The sequence below is a fragment of the Puma concolor genome, chromosome F2, assembly GCF_028749965.1.
Source record: "Puma concolor isolate L17-30 chromosome F2, mPumCon1.1.hap2, whole genome shotgun sequence".
NCBI lineage: Eukaryota > Metazoa > Chordata > Mammalia > Carnivora > Felidae > Puma > Puma concolor.
In genome coordinates this window covers 20,101,077-20,128,326 of record NC_141684.1, presented here as the reverse complement: position 1 = coordinate 20,128,326, position 27,250 = coordinate 20,101,077, and the positions used below count along the sequence as shown (strand labels likewise).

Genomic DNA, 27,250 nt, shown 5'->3' with positions numbered 1-27,250 from the left:
AAAATGAAGCTTGCATTATTGTGGACATTCTGTTACCAACATGAAAATCATTTCTGGAAAACTTTCTTTGAATTACAATAAAATGATTGTTAAGTATGCTAAAAGTCTTTCTACAAAAAATCTGGTAATTTCACAATGCAGAGCTGGAATTAAAAGGTTTTTAAAAGGCAAACACATGCATGCATACATTAAAACAAAACAAAACAAAACAAAACCACGTAATGCATAATCTCTTCCCAAATCAGCAGCGTACTCATTTACCTGACCATTCACTGCTACTTATTTAATTCAACAAGCATTTGCCAGGCATTTATCATATGCTTAGAATTGTGCTAGGTATTACACAGAATAGCAAAAAAATTCAGAGCCCCTATGTTCAAATAGTTTGTTAATATGATATACAGACAAGATGAAATATTCACTTCAATTTTCTGCTACTCTCAGAAATTCGACACTCAAGTACAAAAACATCGTTACGTCATCACAAAAGGGGTAAATGGACTGGCAGCACATCATTTGTTATGTGCATCTATGTAGTTGTCAGTAGTGCTTTATAAACTTTTGTAAAGTGCTAAACTACTGTCAACCAGCAGTTTAAGCGGTACATGAAACTATCAGTGGCTTTAAAATTTGCCAGTTCAAAAAAATAAATTCTCTTCCCTAGGGAGCTCTATACAATAAAACTGTATCTTCTGTAATGCATGTGACTCTTACAGGGTTCTGAAATCCAACTAGCTGTGCGTGACTACTTGGATTAATCGCAGCTTCTTGGTTGCCTGCTATGGCCTCTGGAATTATGGTCGGATTCAAGACAGCTTTTTTCTCTTTTAGATTAAGAACCAACCCAAGCTCTGGCAAGGGCAAGCAGGAAGGTCTACTGAGGCCAAAAAGTGTGAAGTACAAGTCCACAGCACCACAACGTAACCTCCAGTCATGTGAAGTACCTAAGAAGTAAATAATAAAGAAGTCAATACGTACACTTATCCATGAACTGCTCCAGAACCTATACAGAGAAAAAGGACTGTGCTAAAAGGGGCCGTCTAATGACCTAGGCACAACAGGCAAACCCTCTACTCTAAAAATGCATCTTAACACAGATACTCAGAAATTGTTCCGAAAGCAATAATGGTAGTGAACGAACAAATAACTTACAATTGGTAAAGCATGTTATCATTACACTATTCTTACCAAATGAATATTAGACATCCACTAAACATTTAATATTTCAAAAGCAGTATTTTTTCAGGCTTTAGATTTCCTATTAATTCCTCCTTTTTGGTAAATACTCCACATTCATTCATTCTCTGTTCATCTTGCCTGATTTTCTTCTTGAATAGCCCATTAGGAAGATAGCACTCTAAGAGCCTTTATGAACCCTGACACTTGAAACAAATTCTCCTCTCAAATTTATTACTTTCAGGTTTTAAATATGGTAATAAACCCTACAACTACTTAAAATAACATGATTCTAAATTTTTATTGAGGAGGAGGAGGAAAATGTTTTTGCTAAACACCTTTATGTTTGTGTTGCTGTGCAAGGTGTATGTTGTTTTTAAAGAATTTTTTTTAATGTTTATTTATTTTCTGAGCAAGGGTGACAGAGCATGAGCAGGGGAGGGGCAGAGAGAGAGGGAGACACAGTATCCAAAGTAGGTTCCAGGTTCTGAGCTGTCAGCACAGAGCCTGACACAGCCTGCGAGATCATGATCTGAGGCAAAGTTGGACCCTCAACCAACTGAGGCACTCAGGTGCCCCTGCAAGGTATATGTTTAAAAGATAAAAATTATAGGAAAAAGCAAATCCCAGAGATAGCAACAGCTGGTAAAACACATAATGACCAGAAGAAAGCTGACTGTGTAGAGATTAAATTTAAAGTAGATGAGAGACTACAGACAGGTTCTTTCAATTTCTTTGATGAATCTCGGGTTTTGTTTTTTTTTTAACCTCCAAAATAAGGGTTTTGAGCTCAGATTATACCTTATCTCATTATCAATGACAGATTAGAGAGGACATCAATACCACAGTTCTTTCTCACTTTCCCCTTTTCCCCAATAAAACATCCCAGGCAGATACTTCCATCAAATAGAACTGACTGATAAGATGAAATTTGTCATCTAGGGTTAGACGATTGCTATCATTTCTAGGTGGAATTTAAAATGATGCACAAAACTTAAAATCAATGAAAAGTAACATGTAAATTCTTCTGGATAAGAAAAATAATCTCTACAAATTCTTAATTTTGACCAAGAACTATAGTTTCAAAAGACTGTAATGCTTAAAAAGGAAAGACAAAAGGGAAAGAAGTTGCTGCAGCAAATTTTAGACAGCATAAATATTAAGCTTTGTGGTTTTCAACAACAAATATTACCATGAGGAAATAAAATACAATCAGTCAAGTAAAGATTCTAATGAGACTTACTCCAACAGAAGTAAATATGACATTAATTACATGCAAAGGAAATTCATATAGGAGGAATTATAACTTCATAGAGTTTGTATGACATACTACACTGTGCTAGGTACCTTGCCTGCCATGAAACGGCGATCATCAATCCTATTTGAACCATCTTCAATTTTGCTTCTATGTGACAAGGTCAAAGATACACACCCTTGTTAGAAGCAAAAGAAAGAGGCAAGACCTCCTGAGGAGAATGAAGTTTTTGTCATAAAAACTACAGAGAAACTAGGAACGGGAAGAACAGTACAGAGTGAAAAGAAGAATTTTGCACAGGAAATCCATTTCCTTCTCCAGAATATGCAGATCTGCACACTTTAATGACCTGACAGTGCTTGAATTTTGGTAGGCATTCATTATTCTCCTTCTCAAAACAGTTTATACATGTAAAGACTCCACAGAGGATAGGTATCAGATTCCCAGGCCTTTTATTACAAGGGCTGGTGGCTCAAACCTCTGAGGGAAGGGAAGGAATCAGGCCACAGCAGCCAGCACTATCTATTCATGGGCACAGCAAGAAAAGGAGTGAACCATAGCCATTTCATCAGTAAAGAAAACTGGAACAGCTTAGGGTACATTTATACTGGAAGAAAATTTAGCCTTGAAGATCAGTATCACCTAATTATGTCTACTGCAAATAACCATCCTGAACTATGTTGTAGATGACACTGAAACCAGTCAGGCAATTGAGTGTAAAATTCCTCAAAGTTTAAAAAAAATTATTAGCAAATGGAAAATGTACATTCTGATGAGCTAAGGTGTTCTGTTTTTTGAAAGTCAGTTTGAGGATGATTAGGCAGCACAGTGAAGGCTGCCAAATGCACTAAACCCCTATGAGAAGAGTTTTGTTACTTTTTATTTCTATGTGGGCTTTTTGGTCTTATTTTCTGAAGATTTTGGTTGACCTTCAATTTGCATGGAAGAATGAACATTGTTTTGATCCTGAGGGCAATTGGATTTTTCCTTTAAAAAAATTAATTTGTGGGTGTAGGACACTGGGCTCACCGTGTCCTGCTGGTCACTTAGATTCCACCCACATCTGCCTAAATAACGCAGAAAACCACCAGAAGACTAGCAGAACGGACTCTCCAGAGCCAAGCGTAGACAACAGGCCCACGGAAGAGGGTAGGGAGGGCGGAGAGACGGTGCGCGCTACACGGCGGAGAGACGGTGGCGGGAGGGAGCCGGGCAGTGGAGGGGCAGCTTGTCCGGTAAGGCAAAATCCCCAAGTCTGGCTTGCAAAAGTGGAGGGGATGGACTGCGTGAGTTCTGACAGGCAGCAGGACTTAACATCTGGAATATTATAAGTCAACAGCTCTGCTCGGTGAGCGGGAGGGTGAGAGGACACCGGGAGGGAGAGGTGTTGAGCCCTGGAAGACAGAGCTCAGCTCAGAGGGGAACAAAGGCGCTGGCCAGCGCCATCTCCCTCTCCCATTCCCCAGCCGAAATCCCAAAGGGAACCAGTTACCATCACTGAAGTTGCTTGCACAGCGCAAACTCCCAATGCTGTGCTTCTGTGGATCCATCCCTCCGACGGGTCTGCCTCCTTCCCGGTGCTACAGGGCCCCTCCCGCAGGGGACCACAGATGGCAAAGCGAGCTAAGCCTGCCCCTCCCATCCCTGTGCACCTTGCAGATCCACCCCGGCTAATACGCCAGATCCCATCAAAGCAGCACCACAAGCCTGGCAGTGTGCAAGTAGCCCAGACTGGGGCCACACCACTCCACAGTGAGTCCTGCCCCTGGGAGAGGAGAAGATAAGGTACACACCAGTCTGACTGTGGCCCCAGCGGTGGGCTGGGGACAGACATCAGGTCTGACTGCGGCCCCGCCCACCAACACAAGTTACTCCAGACCGCACAGGGGAAGTGCCCTGCAGTTCTGTGCCATCCCAGGGACTACCCAAAATGACAATATGGAACAACTCTCCACAAAAGAAAATCCAGGAGGGAGTGACAGCTAACGAATTGATCAAAAATGACTTAAGCAATATAACAGAACAAGAATTTAGAATAATAGTCATAAAATTAATCGCTGGGCTTGAAAAAAGTATAGAGGACAGCAGAGAATCTATTACTACAGAGAACAAAGGACTAAGAAATAGTCATGAGGAGCTAAAAAATGCTATAAATGAGGTGCAAAATAAAATGGAGGTGACCACAGCTCAGATTGAAGAGGCAGAAGGGAGAATAGGTGAACTAGAAGATAAAATTATGGAAAAAGAGGAAGCTGAGAAAAAGATAAAAAAAATCCAGGAGTATGAGGGGAGAATTAGAGAACTAAGTGATGCAATCAAGCAGAACAATATCCGTATAATAGGAATTCCAAAAGAGGAAGAGAGAGAGAGAAAGGGGCTGAAGGTGTACTTGAACAAATCATAGTTGAGAACTTCCCTGATCTGGGGAAGGAAACAGGCATTGAAATCCAAGAGGCACAGAGAACTCCCTTCAGACGTAACGAATCGATCTTCTGCGTGACATATCATAGTGAAACTGGCAAAATACAAGGATAAAGAGAAAATTCTGAAAGCAGCTAGGGATAAACATGCTCTAACATATAAAGAGAGAGCAATAAGACTAGTGACGGATCTCTCTACTGAAACTTGGCGGGCCAAAAAGGAATGGCGGGAAATCTTCAATGTGATGAACAGAAAAAATATGCAGCTGAGAATCCTTTATCCAGCAAGTCTGTCACTCAGAATAGAAGAAGAGATAAAGGTCTTCCCAAACAAACAAAAACTGAAGGAATTCATCACCACTAAACCAGCCCTACAAGAGATCTTAAGGGGGATTCTGTGAGTGAAATGTTGCAAGGACCACAAAGTACCAGAGACATCACTATAAGCATGAAACCTACAGACATCACAATGACTCTAAACCCATATCTTTCAATAATAACACTGAATGTAAATGGACTAAATGCTCCAACCAAAAGACATAGGGTATCAGAATGGATAAAAAAACAAGACCCATCTATTTGCTGTCTACAAGAGACTCATTTTAGACATGAGGACACCTTCAGACTGAAAGTAAGGGGATGGAGAACTATCTATCATGCTACTGGAAGCCAAAAGAAAGCTGGAGTAGCCATACTTATACCAGACAAACTAGACTTTAAATTAAAGGTGGTAACAAGAGATGAAGAAAGGCATTATATAATAATTACAGGGTCTATCCATCAGGAAGAGCTAACAATTATATAAATGTCTATGTGCCGAATTCGGGAGCCGCCAAATATATAAAACAATTAATCACAAACGTAAGTAACCTTATTGATAAGAATGTGGTAATTGCAAGGGACTTTAATCTCCACTTACAGCAATGGATAGATCATCTAGACACACGGTCAATAAAGAAACAAGGGCCCTGAATGATACATTGGACCAGATGGACTTGACAGATATATTTAGAACTCTGCATCCCAAAGCAACAGAATATACTTTCTTCTCGAGTGCACATGGAACATTCTCCAAGATAGATCATATACTGGGTCACAAAACAGCCCTTCATAAGTATACAAGAATTGAGATCATACCATGCATACTTTCAGACCACAATGCTATGAAGCTTGAAATCAACCACAGGAAAAAGTCTGGAAAACCTCCAAAAGCATGGAGGTTAAAGAACACCATACTAAAGAATGAGTGGGTCAACCAGGCAATTAGAGAAGAAATTAAAAAATACATGGAAACAAGTGAAAATGAAAATACAAAAATACAAATGCTTTGGGATGCAGTGAAGGCAGTCCTGAGAGGAAAATACATTGCAATCCAGGCCTATCTCAAGAAACAAGAAAAATCCCCAATACAAAATCTAACAGCACACCTAAAGAAATAGAAGCAGAACAGCAAAGATACCCTAAACGCAGCAGAAGAAGAGAAATAATAAAGATCAGAGCAGAAATAAACAATATGGAATCTAAAAAAACTGTAGAGCAGATCAATGAAACCAAGAGTTGGTTTTTTGAAAAAATAAACAAAATTGCTAAACCTCTGGCCAGCTTCTCAAAAAGAAAAGGGAGATGACCCAAATAGATAGAATCATGAATGAAAATGGAATTATTACAACCAATCCCTCAGAAATACAAGCAATTATCAGGGAATACTATGAAAAATTATATGCCAACAAACTGGACAACCTGGAAGAAATGGACAAATTCCTAAGCACCCACACACTTCCAAAACTCAAACAGGAAGAAATAGAAAGCTTGAATAGACCCATAACCAGCGAAGAAACTGAATCAGTTATCAAAAATCTCCCAACAAATAGTCCAGGACCAGATGGCTTCCCAGGGGAATTCTACCAGACATTTAAAGCAGAGATAATACCTATCCTTCTCAAGCTGTTCCAAAAAATAGAAAGGGAAGGAAAACTTCCAGACTCATTCTATAAAGCCAGCATTACTTTGATTCCTAAACCAGACAGAGACCCAGCAAAAAAAGAGAACTACAGGCCAATATCCCTGATGAATATGGATGCAAAAATTCTCAATAAGATACTAGCAAATTGAATTCAACAGCATATAAAAAGAATTATATATACCATGATCAAGTGGGATTCATTCCTGGGCTGCGGGGCTTGTTCAACATTTGCAAATCAATCAATGTGATACATCACATTAATAAAAGAAAAGATAAGAACCATATGATCCTGTCTATTGATGCAGAAAAAGCATTTGACAAAATCAGCATCCTTTCTTAATAAAAACCCTCGAGAAAGTCAGGATAGAAGGAACATACTTATGCATCATAAAAGCCATTTATGAAAAGCCCACAGCTAATATCATCCTCAATGGGGAAAAACTGAGAGCTTTCTCCCTGAGATCAGGATATCCAGGGAGGATATCCAGGACAGGGATATCCACTCTCACCACTGTTGTTTAACATAGTGTTGGAAGTTCTAGCATCAGCAATCAGACAACAAAAGGAAATCAAAGGCATCAAAACTGGCAAAGATGATGTCAAGCTTTCACTTTTTGCAGATGACATGATATTATACATGGAAAACCCGATAGACTCCAACACGTCTGCTAGAACTGATACATGAATTCAGCAAAGTCGCAGGATACAAAATCAATGTACAGAAATCAGCTGCATTCTTATATGCTAACAATGAAGCAACAGAAAGACAAATAAAGAAACTGATCCCATTCACAACTGCACCAAGAAGCATAAAATACCTAGGAATAAATCTAACCAAAGATGTAAAAGATCTGTATGCTGAAAACTATAGAAAGCTTACGAAGGAAATTGAAGAAGATATAAAGAAATGGAAAAACATTCCATGCTCATGGATTGGAAAAATAAATATTGTTAAAATGTCAATACTACCCAAAGCTATCTACACATTCAATGCAATCCCAATCAAAATTGCACCAGCATTCTTCTCGAAACTAGAACAAGCAATCCTAAAATTTGTATGAAACCACAAAAGACCCCTAATAGCCAAAGTAATTTTGAAGAAGACCAAAGCAGGAGGCATCACAATCCCAGACTTTAGCCTCTACTACAAAGCTGTAATCATCAAGACACCATGGTATTGGCACAAAAAGAGACACACAGACCAATGGAATAGAATAGAAACCCCAGAATTGCACTCACAAACATATGGCCAACTTATCTTTGACAAAGCAGGAAAGAACATCCAATGGCAAAAAGACAGTCTCCTTAACAAATGGTGCTGGGAGAACTGGACAGCAACAGCAAAAGGATGAAACTAGACCACTTTCTCACACCATTCACAAAAATAAACTCAAAATGGATGAAGGACCTGAATGTGGGACAGGAAACCATCAACATCCTAGAGGAGAAAGCAGAAAAAAACCTCTCTACCTCAGCTGCAGCAATTTCTTACTTGACACATCCCCAAAGGCAAGGGAATTAAAAGCAAAAATGAACTACTGGGACCTCATCAAGATAAAATGCTTCTGCACAGCAAAGGAAACAATCAACAAAACTAAAAGGCAACCAACGGAATGGGAAAAGATATTTGCAAATGACATATTGGACAAAGGGCTAGTATCCAAAATCTATAAACAGCTCACCAAACTCCACACCCGAAAAACAAATAATCCAGTGAAGAAATGGACAGAAAACATGAATAGACACTTCTCTAAAGAAGACATCTGGATGGCCAACAGGCACATGAAAAGTTGCTCAACGTCGCTCCTCATCAGGGAAATACAAATCAAAACCACACTCAGATACCACCTCATGCCAGTCAGAGTGGCTAAAACGAACAAATCAGGAGACTATAGATGCTGGTGAGGATGTGGAGAAACGGGAACCTTCTTGCACTGTTGGTGGGAATGCAAACTGGTGCAGCCGCTCTGGAAAGCAGTGTGGAGGTTCCTCAAAAAATTAAAAACAGATCTACCTTATGACCCAGCAATAGCACTGCTAGGAATTTACCCAAGGGATACAGGAATGCTGATGCATAGGGAGACTTGTACCCCATTGTATCCCAACGTTTATAGCAGCACTTTCAACAATAGCCAAATTATGGAAAGAGCCTAAATGTCCATCAACTGATGAATGGATAAAGAAATCGTGGTTTATATACACAATGGAATACCACGTGGCCATGAGAAAGAATGAAATATGGCCTTTTGTAGCAACGTGGATGGAACTGGAGAGTGTTATGCTAAGTGAAATAAGTCATAGAGAGAAAGATACCGTATGTTTTCACTCTTATGTGGATCCTGAGAAACTTAACAGAAGACCATGGGGGAGGGGAAGGAAAAAAAAAAAGCATAGAGAGGGAGGGAGCCAAACCATAAGAGACTCTTAAAACTGAGAACAAACTGAGGGTTGATGGGGGGTGGGAGGGTGGGTGATGGGTATTGAGGAGGGCACCTGTTGGGATGAGCACTGGGTGTTGTATGGAAACCAATTTGACAATAAATTTCATATTTATTATTTATTTATTTATTTATTTATTTATTTTTTAATTTTTTTTTTCAACGTTTATTTATTTTTGGGACAGAGAGAGACAGAGCATGAACGGGGGAGGGGCAGAGAGAGAGGGAGACACAGAATCGGAAACGGGCTCCAGGCTCCAAGCCATCAGCCCAGAGCCTGACGCGGGGCTCGAACTCACGGACCGCGAGATCGTGACCTGGCTGAAGTCGGACGCTCAACCGACTGCGCCACCCAGGCGCCCCAATAAATTTCATATTTAAAAAAATTGATTTGTAAAATGAAAATTTAGGGCTCGTAAGAGGGAGCTAAAAAATTAACAGCAGTACTTCTGTTAAAATTACAAAAGAGAAAAAAAGATCAAAGCTCCATCACATTTTAAAATCATGAAATAAAATCTTAAAATGGTTGTCATTATTTGTAGTGCAATTAAGTTCAGTGGTATAGTGAGGAAAACACTTCTGCCAAATTATGTTAGCTCTGTGATCCTGGGCACGTCAGGAGGTGGGCCCTAAAATGAGAGCACTGAACGGAGATGGTGTTTAATATCCCCACAGGTCAAATTCTATGACTTGAAAGAAATCATTTCCATTCCTTAGTAAGAGGCCCTGAAATAACTCCTGATTTCTGTCCTCAGTGACAGCATTTTGAAGAACTTCTTCTTCTAGCTGAAATGGTCCCAATCACTTAAATGGCAAGGAATCCTCACATGTGTGAAACAACATTCTTCTCTTCTCTCAAGTTAAGACGTGGACTGCTCCGTCCTCACTAGTAGTTACACTTTGGGACCCACCGTGCTTACTTGAGACGGAAGGACAACACTCATGAAGAAAGCAGGAACCCAGTACTGACGTTCTCTATTCATATCATAAAGTATCTTAAAGACAACCCCCAAACCAGCAAATCTGAGCCTAAAAAGAGCATCTCTTCATTTCCCGAAGTCATTGCTTCCTAAAGCTAATTAAGATAAAAAGCTGCTAAGAAGAAAGCTCACTTTGAAACCTTTGTTTTCCAAAAGCCCAGCATTTCTTACAGATGAAAGAAGCTTGGACATTTTTAAAGAGTTGGGCCAGACAAATACAACTGCCACAGGTAAGTTCTGTCCTGATCTCTCCATGCATATTACACTGAGTGAAAACATGTCATTCATATCCATGTGTGTGTATATATATGTAATTTCCTACAAAAAAATGCATTAATATGTTTTCATTTTCTTGACCATTCCTATTCCTAGCAAGGAGTGTTCTACGGGAGAAACACAGAGGGGGAGAACTTTGAAATCTTCTGATGTTAGTACCAAAATTGTCTATTTTCTTACTCTGAAACTTGGCAAATCCCACCAAACTGAATTAGAAGTTGTCCTTCAATCTACCCCTTGAGTTTAGCTGTACACTTCTAAACACTAAAAAGTATCATGTAAACAGCCATCAATGTCCTGAGTAATTACATAAAAGTTTTCATGTCATTCTTACAGTAATGTGACGAACACTAAAGAGCAGCTTGGGAGTAACAGCTAAAATTTCCTTCATAATAATATACAATCTCTTCAATGCAGGCTTCTATCTTAAGAAATGAAAAAACACTGTTTAACAGGTAAAACTTGAGAAAGCACTTATATTTTAAATGAAATGTAAAGCACCAGTAAAAATCTCCAATTCCTAAGTTTTTAATTTTTAAATGTATTTTTTTAAATTATTGTCATGTTGGTCTATAATCCAGTATCTTACAGAAAGCTATTAAAGGTAGGATCTCATATGTTCTGAATTTTAAAGCCTTTTTTGTTGGGAAAGGAAAATCATTGTGTGGAAACAAATATATACATTTAATAGAAGCCAGTCAGGTCATAACTCCACCTGTTCCCCACTGTATACAGGATAAATAAAATGTCAGCTCCTAAGGCCTTTCACTTTTGCATCCTAATCTATTTTTCCAGATAATACCATCTGCCAAACATCCTTTCAGAACTTGAGACTTACCTAAAATGTCTTTCTCGTGTGGCAAACTCTTTTGCGCTCTTCAAGAGATATCTCAAATGTCACTACCCCATGAACATTCTGCCATTCCAGGCAGGGCTCATGGTTCTGTTCTTCAGGTTTCTAGAGTACTTTGCTCTTTGCTTTATTTCAGTAACTATCTATTTGTATTATAATTTATCTGTTCCTATGCCTCTCTTTCTAGTACACTAAGTTAACACAAAGTATCTGATACACACAAAACACAGTATAGTGGCAAATTGGTGCTCAAGAAATGATAAATAAATGAATACCTGAAGCCTTTAAAAAGAACTGCCCGCGAACAATGTGATACTTTTGATTAAAAATAAATCTACTTAGGAGCACCTGGGTGGCTCAGTCGGTTAGGCATCCAACTCTTGATTTCAACTCAGACCATGATCTCATAGTTCATGGGATCAAGCCCTGTGACAGGCTCTGCACTGGCAGCACGGAACTTGCTTAGGATTCTCTGTCTTCCTCTCTCTCTGCCCCTCCCCTGAAAGTGTACACGTGCTGTCTCTCAAAAAAAACATTAAAAAAAAAAAACCTAATTAAGATTCTTAAAGCCACTAGGAACAAAGATCATATAATGTGAAAGATGTTTGTTTAAAAATGTTTACTCTTTATGAGGAACATTATTATTGTAAAAGCTATATGGGAACTACAAGGACATTTTGGGAGACAAAGAAATCTGAATATCAGATATATATTGGAGTAGGGTGTGTTAACGATATTGAGGATTGTCCTTATTCATAGGAATATACACTAAAGTATTTTGGGAATAGCATCATGATACAACTTACTTTCAAACAATTCAGGAAAAAAAGAGGTATGTATAAAGAAAGAAAGGGAAAAGAAACAAAGTAAATATGGTAAAAAGTTAACAACTAATAACCCAAGATGAAAATACACAGCCATTCACTGTACTATTCTTAAGATTTTTCTAAGCTTTGTAAATTTTTTTTTAAAGTTTATTTTGAGAGAGAGCACATACATGTGCAAGTGAGTTGGGAGGAGCAGAGAGAGAGAGACTGAGAGAGAATCCCAGGGAGGCTCCGCACTGTCAGTGCAGAGCCCAATGTAGGGCTTGAACTCACAAACCATGAGATCGTGGCTTGAGCCAAAGTTGGACACAACTGACTGAGCCACCCAGGTGCCCCTAAACTTTGAAAAATTTAAAAACAAAAGTTTGGGGAGAAAAAGTTACAGGGGAAAATTAAACTAAAAAATGGGGTAAGATATTTGACGTCTGTACGTATGTGTACATACATAGATAGCTCTGTGTGTGTGTGTGCGTACCTTTGAAACAAAAACTGTTGAGGGCACCTGGGTGGCTCAACAGGTTAAGCTGCTGACTCTTGATCTCAGCTGAGGTCATAATCTCCTGGTTGATGAGTTGGAGCCCCCCAATGGCTCTGTGCTAGCAGCACAGAGCCTGCTTGGGATTCTATCTCTGCCCCTCTCCCACTTGCACGCACACATGCATGCACACACACACGCACACACACACACACACTCTACCTCTCTCAAAATAAACAAACTTAAAAAAAAATTTTTTTTATTAAAAAAAAATAAATGAAGCTTTAAAACAAAACCGTTGGGATGATACCAGAGCAGCACCCAGAACATAAGGCTAAGTGGAGCTACCATACACCAAGCAGAGAGTCTTAGACACCAGGCAGTCAGTCTAGGATCTCAAAAACAGAAGTCTGGGAACCTTGCTTCCAGCACATGGCCATTAGAATGACTCAGTTACCAGGTGTCCCTCTTGGTAACTTTCAGCTCTAAGTCTCCCTAGTATATTTCTAAAAAGAGTATTACTAATATTCATTGAGTGATAGATGAAAGAAAAAAGAACATGAATAGAAGTTCATATAATTAGTCTTATTCTCAAATTTCAATTTTCTTTTTTTTTTTTTTTTTAATTTTTTTTTTTTCAACGTTTATTTATTTTTGGGACAGAGAGAGACAGAGCACGAACGGGGGAGGGGCAGAGAGAGAGGGAGACACAGAATCAGAAACAGGCTCCAGGCTCCGAGCCATCAGCCCAGAGCCTGACGCGGGGCTCGAACTCACGGACCGCGAGATCGTGACCTGGCTGAAGTCGGACGCTTAACCGACTGCGCCACCCAGGCGCCCCTCAAATTTCAATTTTCAAAAATATTTTTTCTAAAAATTATTTTTTCTAAAAAAATTTTTTTGGCTATGTTTTTATTTATTTTTGAGAGAGGGAGACAGAGCGTGAGGTAGGGGGAGGGACAGAGAGAGAGAGAGAGACAGAATCTGAAGCAGGCTCCAGGCTCTGAGCTGTCAGCACAGAGTCTGATGTGGGGCTCGAACTCGTAAACCGCAAGATCATAATCTGAGCTGAAGTCGGATGCTTAACCGACTGAGCCATCCAAGTGCCCCACAATTTTCAAAATTCTAATACTATGTATCCTACCAAAATTACTATCTTACTGAGAAACTTCTGAAACCAGCTAAGCAAGCAAACTTTGATTCTTCAAAAGCATCTGATGACCACCTATTCTAAGATGATCTTTTCTTAACTGCCATGGTACTGTCTCCCTATGCTACTTCAAATGGGTTCACCAAATTATATAACTATGCAAAGTCAAGACATCTCAAATCCAGTTTGGAATAGGACAGAAATAAATAAATGTATTTAATTAAACCCCTACTGTCTACAGTTTGTTCTCCATATGTAAATCAAGATAATGTTTATCTCAAATGACCATATAACCCAGGAGCCCCAACAGGGAGTGAGGGGCAGACAGAGTTCAGCAGGTTTAAGGACTTAGATGATGGCCTACCTCCTTGTTACAAAAGAATTCTCATTATAATTTCTTAAAACGATTACTAGTAAGAAGATAATGTAGTAATATGAAAAATTATTACGATAGAATGCTATTTTTAAACCTTCATTTAAAACTACGCACAACGTTTTTTCCCTATAGGCCAAATATACCGTTTCTTCTTTTTGTTCAGATAAAACTCTGTAACATGATTATATTACCATTATAATTTTTAAAAAACAAATTTTAAAAATTAAGCAAAAAAGGGGATTTCCTAGATTGGATTCATTCATGTATCTCAGAGGCTCAGGTGTGGAAGGGAAATGAGCAATCCTCTAACCACTGTCCCCCAACGTCCAATGTTCTCCCAAAACACTAAAAAACAAAACAAAAAACCTCTCCCAACTATTCACACCACTCCCACTGTTCATACTGCTCCCATCTAATTTATAGCTCTGAAGAGCTGAGCAGTAAATCGTTTATGACCACAACCTCACAGATCTGTTTTGTTTACATTACGGTCATAGAAAATTCCAACCCAAAGCAGCAACTGTGTTTCACAGTGAACACTATCAAAATTAAATACTAAGCATCAATCAGAGCTTGAATTTGTATAACCACAACCTTCCAATGGGCTTCAAATGTCTTAAAGAATTGTTCCATTAATCTTAAATGTATATTTATTTTGTTCAAGAAATCTTCCTTAGACGGTGGTAAGATTCTTTGTATTTCATTATGCCTTCTTCAAAGTTACAATCCATCTCAGTCGTGGAATCAAGCACTCTTGTTAAGAATATATTTAACACACTGGGGCGCCTAGGTGTCTCAGTCGGTTAAGCCTCTGACTTCGGCGGAGGTCATGATCCTGTGGTTCGTGAGTTCGAGCCTCACATCGGGCTCTGTGCTGACAGCTCAGAGCCTGGGACCTGCTTCGGATTCTGTGTCTCCCTCTCTCTGCCCCACCCCCACTCACACTCTATGTCTGTCTCAAAAATAAATAAACGTTAAAAAAAATTTTTTTAAAGAATACATTCAACACAGTATAGTTTGTGCTACATATTAACTGTTAAATAATCCTTTACAAGTTCCTGACCTTGTGTTCATCCCCTGGATCTAAATGACAGTAATCATAACAGTCTTCAGTGTGACCACAAGTAGCAAAATATAAATAAAACACCATGTAAACATTTTCCTAGGGATTACGGAAACCATTAGAAAAATAATTTAGCTTTATCATATAAACTGGTTTATGTGCTGTTTTCCAAATACTCTGAGGACAAGTTCCATACAACTGTATTTCAACGAAATATCTACTATGGTGTCTTTACTTGGGGCACTGCACTATGATTATGAAATTGAGGGACAGAAGTCGTGCAATTACTTAACAACATCACAATGCTGGTAAGTAATTTTTTTTCAAGAACCAGAACTTGCTATTTAGTTGTGATTTAGTGAAGTAGCCACTAATAAAACAGGTAGGACATGTTATTTTCCAATATTGTAAGGAGAAGATGAAGTAACACACATACTAGAATAGCAACTGCTCTCTCACCATCTATCTAGAACAGTTAAATTTACCTTTTAACTGAATTTTAAACCAAAACCAGTAATCCAATTTCAACACATCAGAGCCATAAGGCAAATTTTCTTTAAATATATACAACATTTACAAGTCAATTGGAAAAGACCAAAAAATTCAATTGGCAAAGAATATGAAAGACTTACAAAACAGGAACTACATACAGCTCAAATATTTGAGAAGCATAATGATGTCATCACTACATAAATTTAACAACATTTTGGGCACTTGATATGAATACACTGTGCTTTACAAATATTAACTCATTTAATTTTCAGTGTGCAGAAGTAGGTACCATCATCTCCATTTCATAAACAGAAAAACAAAGGCTTAGACAAGTCACACTGAGTAAATCATTCAGCTGAGATGTGACCCTCATCAAACTGGTTCCAGAGTCTAGTACTGAAGAGCACTATTAGGCTATCCTGCCCTTTGACCTCATTCAAATAGAGCAAAACTGTGATGAGATACCACGGTCTCCAGCATGCACAACAATAACAACATGTGCTGTTCCTGAAAGGATACACAAGAAATTGGTTACCTCTGGGAAAGGTCACTAGACCTATTTTTCCACTGTGTAATCTTCTGAAATAAAAATAACAATAATAATACTTTGCAGACTCATGTTTACAGCTCTTTGAACATTTGGGATACTTCCACATAAATGAATATTTTTGTTTCCTCAACCACCTTGTGAGGCAAAATGAGTGAATATACCCTTAGTAAATATTATCATGCTCACCACTGTGAAGGAAGATGTGATAAGTATCCTTCTTAAAGAAAAAAAAAAAAAAAGACAAAAGATTAACCATAGTTCCTTAAGTACGAAAACCTGTTGTAAAATGAAAATATTCTAATAATAAAAATTTTTTAAAAGCTACTGCTGTCTCACCAGAATTCATAAGTTTCCAAAGTTGATCTACCAAGGCTTCATTACATAAGGGAGACTCCATGTTCTTAGTAAATGGTGGGTTCTTAGTCAACATGTTTAGAATCTTATGTCTGAAAGATAAAGATAGAATCTTATGTCAGCAAACTTTTGCTGACCATGAAACACATTTAAAAATTTTCTGTAGTTCCTCCTTCCTATTTTATCCTCTCTTCTTACATCTACCTTTGTGTTTAAGTTTAATTTCATTTCAAAGACATTATCTTAAACATCCTAAATATTTACTATTGTTAATCCACTAAAAAAATTCTAGTGGGTTTGTTCTTTCTAAAACGGCCTTATGTACAACGAGGTCTTTTAAAACTGACTCTATGTATTCCTAACCAACCTTTCCTATTCATTTCTAAAATGAACATTTTATATTCCCTAGAAATTTTTTTAATATATATATTTTTTAGTGTTTATTTTAAACTTTGAGAGAGAGAGAAAGCTCACATGTGCACATGAACAAGGGAAGGGGCAGAGAGAGAGGGAGACAGAATCCCAAGGAGACTCCACACTGCCAGTGCAACGCAGGGCTCGATCCCATGAACTGTCAGATCATGACCTGAGCAGAAATCAAGAGTCGGATGCTTAACTGACTGAGCCACCCATGTCCCCATCCCTTGAAAAATTTTAAAAGACAGACTGGTAAGTAAATAGAAAAATCTTTACATGGTGGGGGGGTGGAGGGAGATCACATACAGGCCAAGAAGTCTACACTGAAATAATAAAATGAATATAAACTTCATTCTTATGGTATCTTTGTAAAGCATGGAGATGTGCAGAAGCATTTAAAATATGGAGACCACACAAAAAGGTTTCCTCAAAATGAGTTGAAATTTAGAAGAGTTCATTAGTAAAAGTATCCTCATGGAGGGTAACAGTGAAATTCCACTACTGAGAGTTACCTCTTGTGAGAGGCTACCTGAACACTTCTGTAGTCTTCTAAAAATAGGGAAATGTGACCAAAACAAAATTGGAAAAAGAAAATGTCCAGTGTTATGAGTAGGAGATGCCAGAGAAAAAGATAAAGAAAAGGAGAAGCAAGGAAGCTATGGCCATAGCCTAGCATTTAGTGCAGGAATAAGAGCCAGGCCTGGGCTCAAGAGATTCAAGACCACGGAGTAATGGGATGCTTGGATATAACTGGAGAAGAAAGAAACTTAGATTATAATTATAAATGAGATTAGCAAAACCTTAATGGTGAACCCAGGAAGTTTTTATATTTAATTGTTGGTGGTAAGGCATCAAACTGGATTTGTACTTAAAAAAGAAATGGGAAGAAAGTGAAACTACTACGTTGCAGCTTAAGACACTTAACCCCTTTTGGCTTCAATTTCATGTCTATAAAACTAAAAGAGATGGACTCTCTTTTACTATTTTTTACTCTCTTTACTATCTTTTAGTGCTTTGAAATTTTAAGACTGTATAAAAGACTATTGAAAAGCTATGAGAACAAAAAGTGAAATGGGATTATAGATGTAATTTACAGATGGGTAATGTGAAAGGGATATTTATCTTCATGGATATGTCATATCCATATTTTTGTACCTTTATAAATAAACACAATTCCTGTCCTTAAGGATCTCAAAATCTATCTATAAGAATAGACCAGTATTACAGGTAAATAATCTTTAAAAATATGGATGAGTTTGTTCTTTAGAGCATGTTAATGCTGTTATACTTTTAATTTGCATTAAGAAGAAAACTTAAGTTTCTATCTGGCTGCTTTCCCAGCTACCCCAAATACCAAAGTGGGAGGGCCCAACTGATAGAACTTTATGGTATTTACTCAGATCATTATAAACCCTTGACAGCCAAGCCAATGAATTGTAAGGAGTGCACTGAGGAGGTCTTTGATCACTAAAAGAGCAATAATGATCAGTACATATATTACTTTTATCAAATTAAACATTTCATCAAAAGTTTTGTTTTTCTCTAAAGTTTAGATAATAAAAGAAACGCTTTTACAAAGTATTTATAAATGACAAAACATCCAAAGCAATACTCAGAGGAGATAGGTTTAAGGGAAAACAATGAGAATTTTGTTCTTAATTTTACAGAGATTAAACATAAAAATTCAGAATAAGCATATGCTTCAGACAACTAGAACAGATCTAAAGCAAATCTTGAGAAAGTCATAGGATCACGTCAAGTTCATAGCAGCAAAAACATCCTATTATTTCCTTAAACAGATAAGAATTTTCCTGGTAGGCTAGTCCAATCTATTGCCAATCACTACCAATAAGAAATGGAGTCAAATCAAAACCAAAAACATGCTCAAAATCTCTCAAGAGAAAAAGCACAGGACATATGTGTGTCTCTTGAGGAAGTGATATGCTGTAATCATATGTATGCTTGATTCCAAAACCATAATATCATTCCATGTTATTTTAAATATAATCCCTACCCATTATAATGAGAATATAGTAGTTCTTCCTATCAATGTAAAAAGTATATACATGCACAGAAATAAGTGAAAACAAAACTCCAAAATGTTAAGTGTTTCTGGTTAAAATAATTACAGGCTTTTTGAAAGTTTTCTTCTTAATGTGATTTGATATTTTTCCAAATTTATATGAGTATTTTAAAAAGTCATGCCCACTGAAAGGAAACTGTAATTTTAAAAAACGTAAACTTCATTTTAGTTTAAAAATAGTACACCTAGATTTATTTATTTAACAATTATGCATCTAGATTATTTCTCTATCTTATCAAACTTGTAAAATGAACAGCAAACTTTATGAAGAAAAAAGGTATTAGTAATTTGTCAGGTGAATATCTAGCTTAACTTAAGTGCATTTATTTAGTTTAGTTCTCAAGATATCTTAATGAAGAACTGACCTACAATCTAAAAATCTTTTACTGAGAGAAAACTATACAATTAAAGTGGACAACCCTATTACTACGTTTAAAACATCAAACTATCCATGCTCACGGATTGGAAGAATATTGTTAAAATGTGGATACTACCCCAAAGCAATCTACACATTCAATGTAATCCCTATGAAAATAACACCAGCATTCTTCACAGAGCTAGAACAAATAATCCTAAAATTTATATGGAAGTAGAAAAGATTCTGAATAGGCAAAGCAATCCTGAAGAAGAAAACCAAAGCTGGACACATCACAATTCTGGACTTCAAGTTGTATTACAAAGCTGTATCAAGACAGTATGGTACTGGCACAAAAACAGACCATAGATCAATGGAACAGAATAAGGAGCCCAGAAATGGACTGCCAAATGTATGGCCAACTAATCTTTGACAAAGCAGGAAAGAATATCCAATGGAAAAAAGTCTCTTCAGCAAGAGGTGTTGGGAAAACTGTACAGCGACATGCAGAAGAATGAAGCTGGACCACTTTCTTAGGTTCTTAGATGAAAGACCTAAATGTAAGACAGGAAACCATCAAAATCCTAGAGGAGAAAACAGGCAACAACCTCTCTGACCTTGGATGCAGCAACTTCTTACTTGATATATCTCCAGAGGCAAGGAAACAAAAGCAAAAATGAACTATTGGAACCCCATCAAGATAAAATGCTTTTGCAGAGCGAAGGAAACAATCAGCAAAACTAAAGGCAGCCGACAGAATGGGAGAAGACATTTGCAAATGACATATCAGATAAAGGGCTAGTATCCAAAATCTATAAAGAACTTATCAAACTCAACACCCCAAAAACATATAATCCAGTGAAGAAATGGGCAGAAGATATGAATAGACACTTGCCCAAAGAAGACATCCAGATGGCTAAAAGACATATGAAAAAATGCTCAACATCACTCATCAGGGAAATCCAAATCAAAACCACAATGAGATACCACCTCACACCTGTCAGAATGGCTGAAATGAGCAACTCAGGCAACAAGAGATGTTGGTGAGGATGTGGAAAAAGAGGAACCCTTTTGCACTGCTGATGGGAACACAAACTGGTGCAGCCACTCTGACAAACAGTACAGAGGTTCCTCAAAAAATTAAAAATAGAACTACCCGAAAACCCAGCAATTGCACTGCTAGGTATTTATCCAAAGGATACGGGACTGCTGATTTGAAGGGGCACATGAACCCCAATGTTTATAGCAGTACTATCAACAATAGCCGAAGTATGGACAGAGCCCAAATGTCCATTGACTAATAAATGAATAAAGATTTGGTATGTGTGTTTGTATAAACATACATAAGTACATACACATACATACATACAATGGAATATTACTCAGCTAAAAAAAAGAATGAAATCTTGCCATCTGTAATAGTGTGGATGGAAGTAGAGTATTATTATGCTAAGCAAAATGAAGTAGGTCGGTTAGAGAAAGGCAAGTATATAATTTCACTCATATGTGGAATTTAAGAAACAAAACAGATGAACATAAGGGAAGGGAAGCAAAAATAATATAAAAGCAGAGAGGAAGACAAACCATAAGAGACTCTTAAATACAGAGAACAAACAGGGTTGCTGGAGAGGTGCTGGGTGGGAGGATGGGCTAAACGGGTGAGGGGCATTAAGGAGGACACTTGCTGGGATGAGCACTGGGTGTTAGATGTAAGTGATGAATCACTAAATTCTACTCCTGAAATCATTATCACACTGTATGTTAACTAACTTGGATTTAAATTAAAAAAATAAAAACATCAAACATCAAACTAACATGAAAGACTGAGAACTTCCCCACACAATTCAAAATAAACACCTTAAAGCTTTTTTCTATATACAGTTGTCAACACAGAGATAAAAGCACTTCTCTTTAACATATGACGTCATTTAAACAAACATATGATTAGAAAAAAGCCAATTGTATGATTAGAGGAAACAGTAAAAAATTGCATCCAATCACTTGTTTAACACGTACTGAATCAAATGTATATAAGGCACCATGCTTATGTTCTAGAACAGAGACCAAAGGAAACATGGTCTCTGTTTTTTTGGAACTTCTATTCCCATGCGGCAAAGATAATCAAAGATTTCCAGCTATAAAATTAACACATATATAGCAAGTATTTCTTTACTTAAGGTTAGGAAGAACTGTAGGATTTTATGGGCAATCATGACTTGAGGGACATTACCTAGTACAGGGAATCAAAGATGCATCCTTGTAGAAACAATATTCACGTTCACCTCTAAAGCATCAAGGAGTAATTACAGGTAATCTGGGGTTTTTTTCCTCCAGACTTTAAGGTTTCACCCCAGAATTCTTCAGTTTTATCTAATTCTACCAAAACCAGTAATTCTGATATATATGATAATAATGACAGAGAAAATCAACATACATTTTTAAAATTTAATTCTCACTGAAGGCCATTTTATCATTAGGAGTTTAAAAATCAACCAAGGGCCATAAAAACAAAATGCTGTGTTTGGGGTAGGAGAGAGTAATGCCACTGATTTTAAGAGAAAAAATTTAAATTAAAAAAAAATTTACCTATTAAAAAAATTTTTTAAATCTTTATTTATTTTGAGAGAGAGAGAGAGAGAGAGAGAGAGAGAGAGGGTATAAGCGGGGAAGAAAGCGGGAAAGAAAGAAAGCAGTGCAGAGCCTGACACCAGGCTTGAACTCGCGAATCATGAGATCATGACCTGAGCCAAAGCTGAACGTTTCACTCATGGAGCCACCCAGGAGCCCCTACCTATCTTTAATAATTCTATCTGATAAATATGGCAGAACATAGCAGATCTGTATTATGGTTACGTACCGAGTTAAAGAAAAAGTAATACAACAGATTGGTGGTTGCAGGGTGAAGTGAGGTAAAATGGATGAAGCAGATCAGAGTACAAACCTCCAGCTGTAAGTCATAAAGATGTATTATACAGCATGGTGACAATAGTTAATACTGTGTTGCATATTTGAAAGTTAAGAGAGTAGATCTTAAACGTTCTCATCACAAGAAAAAAAATGTGTAACTATGTACAGTGACGGCAGTTAACTTATTATGGTGATCATTTCCCAATATTTACTAATATCGAATCATGTTATATGCCCAAACCAACATAACGTTATGTCAATTATATCTAAAAGAAAGAAAGAAAGAAAGAAAGAAAGAAAGAAAGAAAGAAAGAAAGAAAGAAAGAAAGAAAGAAAGAAAGAAAGAAAGAAAAAGAGAGAAAGAGTAATGATGGGAACAAAGAAAAAAGGATAGAGTTCCTATTCAAAGTATAAAACACACAGAAGATGGGGTGCCTGCTGGGTGGCTCAGTTGGTTAAGCTGAGTCTTGACTTCGGTTCAGGTCATGATGTCACAGTTCATGAGTTTGAGCCCTACTTCAGACAATGCTCCCTCTCTCTCAAAATGCACACTGCACAGCCTGCTTGGGATGCTCTCTCTGCCTCTCCCCTGCTCGTGCGCATGTGCGCTCTCTCTCTCTCTCCCAAAATAAATAAATTAAAAAATAAAATAAAAAACACAGAAGAAAACACAAAAATATAGACAGATGTCCCAACATACCAAAAAATACACACATACATTAACTGCCACATGGTAACACTTCTATCCTCTGACCATTAACATTAAAGATTTTTCAAAGAAGTGCTGAATTTTTTAACTAGAATGTAACTACAGACTAGATGATATTAAGTACAGGCTAAGAGGTTCCCTACTGATGACATAAATGAATCACATCAACTAAGAAGAAAAATGTCAAATATAATCATGAAATACATCTTTAAACAGATTTTCAGTTCAGATTATAAATAACAGTGCTCTTCACTGTTTCACAACAGTATTTCAAAAGCAATCATTTAAATCACATAGCATATAATTTAACAATAGGGCAACTTTAAATATTACATAGTATTATAATCTGCTAAAAATGGTCTTCAAAACATAATTCCCTGATCTCAGAAATACACGCTTTAATGTTAGTTCTGATGTTGTGAACTGAAAACAGAAATGAATACATGATGAGCTTTGTTTATACTGTATTTATAAGTTCTGTTCCTACCTGCTATCAATAGGATCTTATAAATTTTCAAATGCATGAACTCTGTCAGATAAGAGATGAGGCTGGTTTGCTGCTTATCCTCTTTTTTATTTATTATATAAATATGTACCTTAGAATGGATGAGTATTTTTGTCCATGTCAACCTTACCTTTTAGTACACCTCAATCATAAGGAAAAATCACTTAAATTACAATTTACATCACAAATCAAGAACTATGAAATAATTAACAGCAAAACTTCATACAAAGATATGTATATAATAAGCATCTGAAATAGTTAGGGTTGGGTTGGGGTTAGGGAAGAAAGAGGGGAGGGAAGAGAGAAGGGAAGTGGGAAGGGAAATGTAAAACATAAACCACTGAATAAGGTGACTTAACCAAGAACTCACTGTTACAACCAACTTGAAAAACAACTGTTGGTAAAAACAATGTCTTTGTTAGGGAGCTGTAATCTCTTAGATGGACTCCTCATGCCCAGATACAATTCAGTGAGGTTAGAAAGCAGTTTGACTTTTTAAAAGAAAACTCTCTGCCAACCTATATGTAAAGTTGAGGAAGATAATTAACATCTCTAGGTCTATGCTCTTGTTTCTAACTGGAGGGACTGTAGGGCACCTGGGTGGCTCAGTCGGTTAGCCTCTGACTCTTGATCTCAGCTCACGTCATGATCTCATGGTTGGTGAGCCCCATGCCAGGCATCTGCACTGATGGTGCAGAGCCTGCTTGGGATTCTCTCTCTCCCTCTCTCTCAAAATAAATAAATAAACTTAAAAAATAAGAGCAGCTTAACTGGAAGGACTATAATCTAAATTACTCTCAATGACTCAAATTTTATTTCATGAAGTCATAATCTTTTTTTTTTTTTCTTTTTTTTTTTGAACGTTTATTTATTTTTGGGACAGAGAGAGACAGAGCATGAACAGGGGAGGGGCAGAGAGAGAGGGAGACACAGAATCAGAAACAGGCTCCAGGCTCTGAGCCATCAGCCCAGAGCCTGACGCGGGGCTCGAACTCACGGACCACGAGATCGTGACCTGGCTGAAGTCGGACGCTTAACCGACTGCGCCACCCAGGCGCCCCCATGAAGTCATAATCTTAAAACAAATGAACAAAAATTTACATGCCTAACAACAAAGAAAGGAACAACAAAGAAAGGAAGACAGACATGGTAAAAAATTTAATCCTATTCAAATATACTATGAACATCCTACTTTGCAAAAGCAGCAGAAGTAAAGACAATGAAGACTAGAAGAAAGACAAAAATGAAAACTGCTATTATGTCAGGACTGGGATTTTCTTCTATTTTCCCTTATTTTCTAAATTTTAAATATTATATTATACTTTTTAAATACTAAGTCTATGTAATAAAAATTGAGATTTATATGAGATAGAAAGGAACAAATGAAATACACCAAGACACTTTTCTCACTTTTAAAACAGACTGAATCAATCAGCACATAAGGGATATACCATGTACAGTACAAACTGCTATATAAGCTTTTCTTTAAATTATAATAGAAGTTGTATGTAAAATTGCAGGGAATAAACTTTATTAACAATATATTTTTGGGGGTGCTTGGGTGGCTCAGTCAGTTAAGCCTCTGACTTCGGCTCAGGTCATGATCTCATAGTTTGTGAGTTCAAGCCGCATGTCAGGCTCTGTACTGACAGCTCAGAGACTGGAGCCTGCTTGGAATTCTGTGTCTCCCTCTCTCTCTCTGCCCCTCCCCTGCTCATGCTCATTCTCTCTCTCTCAAAAAATAAACATTAAAAAAAAAAAGAGGAAACAAATTGTGTTTTTAAAAATGTCTTTCCAAAAGCATATCTAATTAAAAAAAACACATAAAAAAGACATTAATAAATGAATAACGTATTCCTCTATTTTTGAAAATAATAAAAACTTGTTTTGTTCATATATAATCTTCCAAAATTATTCAATTTACTTTAGGACTTGTAAAATCAAAATAGTATAACACAAAAACTAACCTTACATAGGGGACAGGGTCATTCTGAATCATATTAAGTAGCCATTGCAGTTCTTCGTAACTCCGGTCCACTGAAAATAAAAATAAAGAAATATTTTATTTATTTATTATTTTTATTTAATTTAAATCCAAGTTAGTAAGTTAGTTAACATATAGGATAGTAACGGTTTAAGGAGTAGAATTTAGTGATTTATCCCTTACATACAATGCCCAGTACTCATCCCAACAAGTGTCCTCCTTAATGCCCATCACCTATTTAGCCCATCCCCCCACACCCCTCCCCTCCAGCAACCCACAGTTTGTTCTCCTTATGGTTTGCTCCCTGTTTTTATCTTATTTTTCCTTTCCCTCCCCTATGTTCATCGGTTTTGCTTCTTAAAGTCCACATGAGTGAAATCATGTATTTGTCTTTCTCTAACTTAAGAAATATATTTGCTTCTAATTATAACAAATGAAATAGTAAGGGACAAGGAGGGAATTTACACTTAATATTTAGGGCTATGCCTTAGCCGTCTTCAGAGGTGAAAGCTGTACGCAACTTCTTACATTTTCCGTAGGAAAAGTCACTTTGTAAATTTCATTCATTCATATAGCCAAAACGTAAAACAGAACCAAGTGCATATTTTTCACTAATGTTCAAATCAATGACAAGTACAAGATAAAGCAAATTATATTAAAAACCCTAAATTATTTTTTTTTCTTTTTTTTTTTAAAAAAATTTTTTTTTTTCAACGTTTATTTATTTTTGGGACAGAGAGAGACAGAGCATGAACGGGGGAGGAGCAGAGAGAGAGGGAGATACAGAATCGGAAACAGGCTCCAGGCTCTGAGCCATCAGCCCAGAGCCTGATGCGGGGCTCGAACTCACGGACCGCGAGATCGTGACCTGGCTGAAGTCGGACGCTTAACCGACTGCGCCACCCAGGCGCCCCTAAAAACCCTAAATTAAAGATGAGCAATTCTAAATGGAAAAATATGTTTAAATAAAACTGTGTTTCTAGATGTTTAAATCAAATTATAGGGAAACCTGATACCCAATGGCACCTCAACTATATTACAGTATACAATATGAAAAACTGTTTTTACCCAAGTGGTTTCTTTCACTTGAGACTAAAGAGCAGCCTTAACTTTTCAATATAACATAAAATCGTGCTATAAATATACCTCAATAAAGTCATTCGTTAGCTATTTCCATTCACCTTTTCAACAAGTTATGCTTTTATGATTTGAAAAGCTTTATTATCAGAATTTTATTTCTAATATCTTCCATTTTTTTACTTTCTAATGATCTAGATTCATGGATAACACCAAAGCACTTCTCAATTAAGTACTTATTGACTTAGCATTCTTTTGGAAATGACAATATTAGCATTCTATTTCATTTCAGGTAGTACTAATGCATGAAATCTTTGTAGTTATTTGACAGTAAACATCACTCATGTCCCTTAGGAAAGGTTGGAAATACTGGCATATTTGGTAAATCTCAGAACTTCTAGATTTCACAAATTGGTAAAATGTCAAATCAAAACTGAAGATTGATAGAGGGATAGAGGATCACTGTTTTTCACCACTTCTTAAAAGAAAGAATTATTTTAACCCTCAATAAAAAGAACAAATGACTGTCCTTTCTGAACTTAGCTCAACATATATAAGATACACA

At 37.1% G+C, this 27,250-nt stretch overlaps 1 protein-coding gene across 5 annotated transcripts in view; it reads right to left on the bottom strand.

The window, feature by feature from the left end:
• The window catches only part of TAF2 (TATA-box binding protein associated factor 2), a 105,849-nt gene that overhangs the window by 25,813 nt on the left and 52,786 nt on the right, over positions 1 to 27,250 (bottom strand). For all 5 annotated transcript variants that reach the window (XM_086695987.1, XM_086695986.1, XM_025922650.2 and 2 more), the window contains 3 exons: positions 25,592 to 25,661; positions 16,631 to 16,740; positions 715 to 944 (listed from right to left, as the gene is read on the bottom strand). In XM_086695987.1, the coding sequence (XP_086552113.1) occupies positions 715 to 944; positions 16,631 to 16,740; positions 25,592 to 25,661 (410 nt within the window). The remainder of the gene's footprint in view (positions 1 to 714; positions 945 to 16,630; positions 16,741 to 25,591; positions 25,662 to 27,250) is intronic.